This window comes from Cervus elaphus, chromosome 2 (assembly GCF_910594005.1).
Source record: "Cervus elaphus chromosome 2, mCerEla1.1, whole genome shotgun sequence".
NCBI classification, from domain to species: domain Eukaryota; kingdom Metazoa; phylum Chordata; class Mammalia; order Artiodactyla; family Cervidae; genus Cervus; species Cervus elaphus.
The window spans coordinates 261238-270549 of NC_057816.1; the positions used below are offsets into that span (position 1 = coordinate 261238).

General features: G+C 63.9%; 2 protein-coding genes across 3 annotated transcripts; one reads left to right on the top strand and one right to left on the bottom strand.

Annotated features, from left to right (window-relative positions):
- Nucleotides 1-541: 541 nt before the first annotated feature.
- Nucleotides 542-8627, bottom strand: SIGIRR (single Ig and TIR domain containing). Of its 2 annotated transcripts, none has more exons than XM_043922279.1 (10): nucleotides 8448-8627; nucleotides 4408-4570; nucleotides 3419-3617; nucleotides 2783-2916; nucleotides 2544-2684; nucleotides 2042-2185; nucleotides 1764-1866; nucleotides 1549-1699; nucleotides 1173-1362; nucleotides 542-881 (listed from the first exon to the last, which is right to left on the bottom strand). In XM_043922279.1, exons 2-10 carry the CDS (start codon nucleotides 4412-4414, stop codon nucleotides 718-720), a joined length of 1233 nt encoding a protein of 410 aa, XP_043778214.1. In that variant the 5' UTR covers nucleotides 4415-4570; nucleotides 8448-8627; the 3' UTR covers nucleotides 542-717. The 2 variants fall into 2 exon arrangements, with proteins under 2 accessions (XP_043778214.1, XP_043778206.1); XM_043922271.1 differs by lacking the exon at nucleotides 8448-8627 and adding an exon at nucleotides 6199-6431.
- Nucleotides 7315-9029, top strand: LOC122677215 (collagen alpha-1(I) chain-like). Its single transcript, XM_043877140.1, has 3 exons — nucleotides 7315-7693; nucleotides 7779-8506; nucleotides 8602-9029. The coding sequence occupies exons 1-3, from the start codon at nucleotides 7315-7317 to the stop codon at nucleotides 8818-8820; spliced, it is 1326 nt and encodes a 441-aa protein (XP_043733075.1). The 3' UTR covers nucleotides 8821-9029.
- The last annotated feature ends 283 nt before the right edge of the window (nucleotides 9030-9312 follow it).

Here is a 9312-nt window from a genome sequence, read left to right on the forward strand (position 1 = left end):
GCTCAGCAGCTGCAGTCTGTAAGGGGCCTGCCCCCCAGGGGCCGTCCGGCTCATAGTGGGACTGCAAACAGTCACCACCTGTAGCAGGGAGACCTGAGGAAGGCACTGAGAGGGGTGCCTGAGCTGGCTCGGGAGGGAGAGGCAGCGTTTGAGTGGGCGGCCAGGTGTGCTGACCAGGTGGCCATGAGGTGAGACAAGGGCAGGGTCCAGGGCCCTGGATGCTGGAGCTCCAACACTCTGGCCACATAATGCAAACAGCCAACTCATTAGAAAAGACCCTGATGCTGGGAAAGATTGAGGGCAGGAGAAGGGGTGACAAAGGATGAGATGGTTGGATGGCATTACCATGATGGACATGAATTTGAGCAAGCTCTGACAGGGGAGGCTGGCATGCTGCAGTCCATGGGGTCGGAGATTTAGACACGACTGAGCAGCTGAACAACAACCAGGGCCCTGGAGGACCCAGGATGGAAGTGAGGGGCCTTCCACCCAGGACACTGCACACCCACTTCCTGCCCCAGGGGAGAGGCCAAGACTCGGGTGGGATTCAAAAGTTCTTTATTTCTGGCACGAGGCGGACAGCTGGCTGGGGCTGGGGCCACTCTCTTTCCCTGAGGTCCCAGGACTACAAGTAGACAGGTCCTGCTGTGTGGGATTAAAAACACCCGGCCCTGCCCCCCGGCGCCCTTGGCAACCCTACTGCTCCAGGGGGCAGGGCTACACGTCGTCCTCCGATACCAGGCAGTAGAAGTCCGTGCGGGCACTGTAGTTTCGGGAGCCAAGGTCTGACACATCCACTTCACTGCCTCGGCCCTCTCCAAGCGAGACTGCACTTGCATGTGGTAGAGCTGGCGGCTCCCCAAAGACAGGCCCTCGTACACCTGGGGAGGGGCACCGCCAGGCCTGAGGCTGGGCTGCACACTGCCTGCCTTCTGCCGGGTCACTCCCTGCTGCCCCTGCTGCATGGTGGCACTTGTGATTCCCAGGCAGGCCCTGGGCCCAACCACCTCTATGGAAAGAGGCAATGGGAGGTGCTGGAAGTTAAAGCCATCCATGGCTGCAGGGCACGGTCCCCACCACCTGGGCCCCTTTGGGGGCTCCATCACCTTATGCAGCCTCCCTCCAACTCAGGCTGAGCTTCTTGGGGTCGGGGGTGGGGCTGGTGGACATACCCAGGTCCCCCTCGGGGTCGGGGTCCAGCTCAGGGTCCAAGGTCCGACCCTCTGGGAGCCGGCCTCGCACAATCAGCATGGGGTCCTTGTCGTCCTGCAGCCGGGTCTGGGGGTCTCCCTCCATCGATCTGTACTGCACCTTCCGTGGCAGCGCCAACCTTAGCTCTTTCCAAAAATCGGAGGAAGGCGTCTGGCGGCAAGGTGGAGCAGTTAATGTTGTGTGAACACGTGAATGGGGTTTGGGGGAGTGGTGCCAACATATAAAGACCCTGGCCTCCTCGGCCCCAGAAAGCCCACTCCTCTGGGCAGCTGACCACGGAGCCTCCACTCACAGAGTCCCGTCCACAGCACCCCGTGCCCCCCTGCCCCTCCGCACCACAGAGCCGGGCTTCCAGAGCAGCAGGGTCACCAGGTGGCGGTGCTGGCGCAGCAAGCGCAGCGCAGGGTGCGCGGGGTCGCGCCGCTGGCCCTCGAAGGTGATGAAGATGGGTCTGCGCGTGAGCTCCAGCAGCCGGCACAGGCCCTCCCTGCGAGGGCGGCACTGTCAGAGCAGGCGCGGCTGAGGCCCACCCAGCCCAGCGCGGGACCCACCGGAAGCTGTGACTGCACCAGGCCCGGCCCAGGAAGGCATCCGACAACACCACCACAAGTCGCCGGCAGCGGCTCAGGTTCACCAGGAGGTCTGCCGACGGCTCTGCGGGACCCGGGCATCAGCGCGGGCAGCACAGACTGGGCCCTGGAGGGGCGGGGCCCTGGGAGGGGCGGAGGACGCGACGGGGCGGGGCCATGGGAGGGGCGGGGCCTTGGAAGGCGGGATCTGTGACCCAGCGGGGGCGGGGCCCAAGTGGAAAGGGGCGGGGCGCCGGTACCCGCACGCGGCAGGAGGTCGCGGTCGTCCAGAAAGAGTTTGTAGCCACGATGCCGCTCCAGCTGCGGCTTCAGGATGAAGTTCACGAACTTCCGGTCCTCAGGGCTGTCGCTGTAGGAGATGTAGGCGTCGTAGAGCTTCCCGTCTGCGGACGGCGGCGGGTCAGTGCGGCCGGTTTCCCGGCCTGCACCAGCCACCTTCAGGGTCCCCTAAACTCCCCCCGGTGCCAGGAAAGCCAGGCAAGCCCCCCAGAGGAGACTCAGTAGATCCCGGCTCAAGCACCGCCTGGATTCGTCCTCAGCACAGGATTCCAGGTGGAGGCCTGGAACCAGGGTACCGTGACCCCCTTCTGCCCGCCCCGTGCCGTCCTGGGCTGCACAGGGACACCCCTCTTCCTGTACTGAGCACTCGCCAGAGCCCTCCAGGGACAGATGCCTCCTCACCCCCACCTGCAGAGCTGAGCGGAGGGAGGCCCCCTTCCCCCACGTCCAGGCCCCACGCACCGTTCATCTCCACCTCCCCATACTTGTCTTGGTACCAGAGCAGCACATTGAGCCGACACTTCACGTACAGCAGCGCCACCAGGAGCAGGGCCAACAGGACCAAGAGTGAGGCCAGCACCGCGGCCACATGTCCAGCCAGGCCTGGGGACAGAGCCGCTGTCTGAGCCACCCCAGCACCCTCCGAGCCTAAAGTCTCCCCAGGGCTCCCTTCTACCTTGTACCCCAGTGCACCCCCTCACCAGCTCTCCAAAGAGTGAAGGAAGAGGAGCTGATGTTCTGGATGGAGCAGGTGAAGGTCCCGAAGTCCTCAGCTCCGGTCAGGTTGATTCCCAGGACACTGGACACAAGCACCTCTGACCAGTTGGCCTTGACCCTGGGGAGACCAGGCCCTGTCCCCTCACATGGGGCCCAAGAGCATCACTGAATGCCCCGGAGCCCCAGCTGACTGGGACTCACCCAAAGAGGTTGCAGATTTGGGCTTCCTGGCAGTCCTTAGACTGTAAGCTAAGAGAAACAGCCAGAACATGAAGAGGATATGGATCTCTTTTGGGACAGTCACCCTGATCCTGGGTCCGGGTCCTGGAGTTACTCAGATCCCAGGCTTGGCCCAGCAGTCAATGAGCAAATTCAGGCCGTAGCACTCTGCTGGCACCCATGGCCCTGGGTGGTCTACAAGGTGAGTGTCTAGAGGGGCCATCTGTCCCTGTAGTCACTGACTTAGTGTGCATCCAGAGTGTCACTCTGCCCCTGTCGTGTCTGGCCAGTCGCTCCCCAGCCCATGTCCAGGTGATTATAGACCAGAGTGCAGGTCAGAGAGGCCACTGGCTGTGGGTATATCCAGCATGTCCCCTGACCCTGGACACCTCTTCTCTTACCAGGCGTCCTCATGGAGGTCATAGATGCTTCCATTGCTCAGCAGCAGCCCATCTTTCAGCCACTGTACTGAGGGCAGGGGGCAGTGGGGTCCCGAAACCACCAAGGCTGTGCAATTCAGTGTGACCATGCTGCCCAGGGCAGGCCCCAGGACCTGGTTTCCAGATGGGGACAGGAAGTCAGGGGCCTTGTCGCAGGCTCCTGCAGAAAGAGGACCCAGTGGGTTACCTGTGCCTGTGATGCCAGCCTCCCACTGTGCACAGATGGTCGGTGGGCCAGGAAAAAACCATGGAGGCCAGCGGCACATGCTGCTCAGTAACCACACCGTGTCCATCCACAAGTCCTGGGGGCCAGGGCCTGGCCCTTGGCACATCTCCTCCCAACAGCAGCTGGTTCTTACGTGTTCTGCCTGCCCTGGATGTGGCTGCCCTGTCCTCAGAGAGGATTTCAGTGTGGAAGGCAGTGGCCAGAGTCATGGCTGAGGTGACCCCACCCCCACCCCAGCCCAGCAGGACCCACCCAGCTGCCTGTGTGCCCAGGACTGGAACCAGCACACATTTTCTGTGTGCACCCGTGGCCCACTCTGTGACGTCGAGGCCCTGACCCCTCAGCTGGACAGTGGTGACTTGGGAGACTTGGGTTGGGCATGCCAGCACCTTCTACCTGGTAGAAAGTTGGGGTTCCAGGACCCTCTACGCATAGCCACGGGCAAGCATTCTCACCTCCCTTAGACCTGAACTTCCTTGTCCACCCAAGCCGGCCGTCAAAGAAGAAAGCCATCATCTTGGCAGTGAGGTCTCCCAGTAGCCCACATCTACCCACCCAATCCCCAATGGCCCCCCATCGGTGCCCACTCCCAGTATCCCTGGGCTTTACCGACCCCCCATGAGCAGGAGAGGAGGAGGGCCCATTTTAACCACACTGCAGCGTGGAGCCAGCCTGGGGCAGGAGGTGGAGTGGAGCCCATGCCCACCCCTCTCTGACCGTCTACCTGCCATGGTCTGGCTGGGGCCTCCTCGAGGCAGGCTGGACACTGGTGCCACCTCCAGCGCCACGGGGCTCCTTGGTCGAGCAGACTGATTCCCCAAGGGCTGAGCAAGATTCACTCTCTGTCCTTGTGGCCGGTCAGTCAGGGCACCAGGACGGGTCAGAGGCTGCCGCCATCCCCAGGAGTAAGTTAAACAAGAACAGGATGAGTTAACGTGTAACTCTGGCCTCGGAAGCACTGCCTCTGCCCCAGCTGTCTTGCAGAAGCTGCAGAGCACCGGGCATGGCCTGGACTGAACTTCGTCTGCCCCAGGGATACCCAACGGCCCAGGATGGGCAGCACCCCTGGCACCCTTCCTGAGCCCAGGAGCTGGCCTGGTTCCCAGGTCCTCTGGGACAAGGCCGCCCCATACAGACAGGGGCTGTGTATGGCCGTACTCAGCCTGTACTGAGGCTCCAAGGGGCTGGGGGTTGTGAGTGCCTGGCAGCCTGACTGGGCCTCACTCCCAGCCTGGATGCAGCATGCACACAAGAACAAAACACTCAAGGCCAAGGTGTCAAGGCAGGAGGGGACACGGGGCTCAGGCTGGTCTCGGGGGCAGCCTTCCTTCCAGATCCTGTGTGGGCACCCCCACCCATTTGTCATCTTCAGACCACAGACTTTCGTCCACATTGTCCATCAGTTCTGCGAGGGAAACCCCCACCGACCCACAGGTGACCTTTCTCTCCCACGCAGGGTGGGACCACTGCCCGCCAGACAGGCAGCAGCTACACACACACACCTCTTGACACAAAAAGCTCTCAGTGACCTGGGCTGCCGGGCAGGGCAGTGAAGCCCGAGCTTCAGAGCCTTTGAGGACAGCCTCCTGGCTCCCGGGCCTCAGGTACCTGCTCCCTGGTGCCAGGCAGGTTCTCACTGAGCACCCAGTCCTCTCCCTCCTCCCTGTGAGTGGACGCACTGGGGCCTCGGCTCCTTCAGGCCCCTCCCCGCTCGCGGGCCCGTGAGGCTTTGTGGGGACGAGTTCCCCCAACTCCTTTTGCACGGGGGGGGCACCCAACGTGGACCCAGGGTCAGCTGGAGCCCCTGCCTTGGCTGGGCTGGGACTTCCTCACAAACGGGTGAAGCACAGGTTCCCTCCCAGCAGGCGGGGGCAGAGGGTCCTGCCAGGAGCCATCTGGAGTGGAGGCCAGCTGGGGAGGTCCCTGAAGCAGAACTGTGGGGGCCTGGGCAGCTCGCACCCCCGACCCAGACCAGCAGGTCCAGGGCAACGTCAGCCATGGCCCCTTGGCCTCCACACGCTCACACACCTCTGACCCCTGGAAAGTCAACCTAGGAGGCTTCTGGAAGTTAAGGCCAAACCACATGGCCAGGTGACAGGTATCCCCCTGCACACCATGCCCAGTAACCCCCCTACAACCCTCCCTCTCCTCTGCACACTCTCTGTGTGGTACACCCACCCCCTGCACATGCACACACTCCCCACACCTCTGACACTATGGTGGTCCGCATACCTGGCACACAGCACACACTTGCAAAGTTCCCCAGGGCACACCGCCAAGAGCACCTGTGTACACCCCACACCACACACACCGCTCCTCACACCCACCCTCGGCCTCCCATCACCCCTCACCCTCTCACAGGCACACTTGCCCCAGGCACACACGTGCACACACAAGCTGCATGCTCTGCAGGCCTCCCCTCACAGGCCTGATTTTGAGGGCAGGCCTCAGGCGGGGAAAGGCATCTGAGGACAGCGACGCAGGCTCACGCTAAGCAGGGAAGGCATGAAGTCACCTGGTTCCAGCTCTTTCCTCCTGAGGAGGGGATGCCTGTCACTGAGGTCATTGACGTGAGCTGGGATGCAATCGCTTTGCTCAGCTGGGCCCCCGGCCCAGTCTAAAGCGGCACAGCGGCCCCGGATGCATCGCCAAGCACCGCGGGACCTGGCTCTTGTTTGTGTGTTTTAATCAGAAGTTTCCCCGTAGCTTCCTGGCTTTGCAGTCACATCCTCTCCTAAACCTAAACCCCACCCAGGCTCCCCTCCTCCCCGGCGGGCTGGCGGGCAGTTGGTGGTTCTCCCCGCCAGCCCCGCCTGCCCCAGTCTTCCTGTAACTCTGAGTCAAGCGGCTCCTTCCTCTGGGGCCCGCCCCAGTCCACTGTGGCCCCGGCCTTCCCTTCTCAGGCTAGGTCTAGAAGGCCAGGGCCCATGGTGATATGTGGGGGTCCTGGCCAGCAGACCCCCAATCAGGGCTGTCCCGCACACCAACGAGGAGCTGGGCAGCATGGCCCTGTGGTCCCGGCACCTGGAGAGGGCGAGCATCTCACCCCAGCGAGCATCTCGGACCTCGCCAATGATGGAACCTTGAGCAGGGCTCTCCGGCCCCTGCCCTGGCCACCTCCAAGGTGTAGCCCCCAAACGGTGAGCAGTTACAAGGGGCTTGGGTTATCACGTTTACCGTAGCCCCCTTTTCTACATAAGGAAGCAGTCAGGAGGCCTCAGTGAGGCTCCCAGATCTGAGCCCAGGTCGGGGGCAGCCTGAGGTCACCACAGATTCCTCTGCACCCTCACCCTAGACTGACCTGGCACTCTCGGCCCAGCACTGGTGGCTGATGGCCCTGCTCATGGAAATCAGGCAGGGTCCTTTGTGGCCCGGTCCCTGCTCTCACTGATGGGGCAGGGCCTTCCCCTGGAGCATTCTCATCCTACATCCTTAATCTGACCTTTTCCAAGGCGCCCTGCTCAAACACCCCCACCCCATGGCCCTCAGGGCCTTTGGATGATAGTGCATCTTGGGCTCAGGTCCCATAGACCCTGCCTGCGCGCCTTCCCCATTGAGCCGCAGCTCCTCCAGGGTGCCCCGGTGGGCCCTGAGGCTGAGTGAGCAACATAAGCACCTGATGGACAGGTTAATGGCCGCCGGCGGTCAGCGACCTGCCCAGAAGCACCCAGGCGGAGGCAAAGAGCTAGGTAGTCCCCGGTGTCCCCACCAGCCTTGCTGCCTCCCAGAGCTCCTGTCAGGTTGCCTGCCGCCCCACAAGCCCGCCGGCGTCACCGCCTCACACCCGCGACTGGGCGCCCCGCCGCCTCCGCTCACGGCCGGCGTCCCCGCCGCGTCCCCTAGGCCCCTTCCCCAGAGGGAAAAGAAACCCTCCGCGCCACAGGCGCTCCAGAGAACAGCCCGCGGAGCCGGAGCCCGCCCCCTGCACCGCCCACCGCGCTCGGCCGCGCGCCCCGCGGTTCCTAGAAAGCCCGGCCTCGCGCGGGCGCTCCGCCTCCCCCGGGCTCCACGTCCGCCCGGAGGCCCGGCCCGCGCCCGCTCCCTGACTCCACGCTCTGCCGTCTGGCCGGCTGCTTGGCACCCAGAGGGTCTGAGCGACCCCGTCATCTGAGACAGGCGGCCCTCTGCGCCTGGCGCGTGCTTCCTCCCCGGACGTCTCTCCCGAAGGAAAGAACCCGCCCAAAGGGCTGCGGCCTCGCCAGCCGAGAGGCCCCTGCTGCACCCCGCGCCCCCACACCGCACTCCCCGCCTTCCGGAGGGTGGGCCGGCCTCAGTACCCTGCCCTCCGGCTGCGGCGAGAGGGGCGAGGCGGGGCGCGTGCGGTTGGAGGGCGCGGAGGGCGGGCTCGCGGGGCCGCGCGGCGGGAGGTAGCTCCGCCCGGAGACAGGTGCGCGGCGGCGCCAGCAGGCTTCCCGGCCGGCGGCTCCCTGGGAGGCCTCAGGCCTGGGCTCCACTCTAGGGCGGAGGCGGGCCCCGCTCGCCGTGGCGCTCCTTTTCCCTTTTCTGGCCGAGGGCCGCGGGCGGAGCGGGGAAAGCTGCCCTCGCCCCCGCAACCCCGAGGGGCCAGGACTGAGGTAAGCTCCGGCCACGGGCGCAGCGGGCCCGGCCCCGAGTCGGTTCCTGCGGAACCGCACCCGTCACAGCCCAGAGGCTCCGCGGTCGAAGAGGCGCCTCGGCTCCCCCAGGCTCCAGGCTCGGTCCTGGTTCCTGGGAGCCGAAAACCGCCACGCACTTCCGCCGACAGGAGCAGCGATCTCCACTCACCTGCGGCCCAGACTCGAGGCTCGCGAGGCCGCGAGGGCGGAGCGGCTCACCTGGGCCAGGTGCGCAGCGGCGACAGCCCCAGCGACGGCGGCAGGTGCGGCCCCGCCCAGCGGCCGGGGCGAGGGCGGACCCGTGTCTCACTTTGTGCCCGCAGGCTGGTTGGTGCTCAAAAATGTCCCGCGCTCAGCCCTGTGGAGCCGCGGCCTCCTGGCCTGGAGGCAGAGGCCAAACCGGCCCAACCAACCCGGACAGTCTTTGTGCCCCAGGGACTTCTTGGAAATTCCGCCGCCCCCAGGGGCACTGCGGCAGTTCGGCCTCTCCGCCCAAGCTCTTCCTCTTCCTCCAGGAAGCCCGCCTTGACTCCTGCCCCTAATAGGTGCAGGCACTCCTCATTTTTCCGTGGAAGCCCACGGAAAACCAGAGGAGAGCGGGAGGTTACTGCATTCCAGGCCTTTCCCCATCTGGACCTCAGTTTCCCAGCTAACGCTGTTGTTCAGTCGCTAAGTCAGGTCCCACCCTTTTCTACCTCATGGACTGCAACACAAGTCAGGCTCCCCTGTCCTCCACCATCTCCCAGAATTTGTTCAGATACCTGTCCATTGAGTTGGTGACGCTATCTAACCATGTCATCATCTGCTGCCTTCTTCTCCTTTTGCCTTCAGTCTTTCCCAGCATCAGAGTCTTTTCCAATGAGTCAGCTCTTCGCATCAAGTGGCCCAAGTATTGAATTTTCAGCTTCAGCAACAGTCCTTCCAACGAATATTTAGGGTTGATTTCCTTTAGGATTGACTGGTGTGACCTCCTTGCAGTCCAAGGGACTCTCAAGAGTCTTCTCCAGAACCACAATTTGAAAGCATCACTTCCT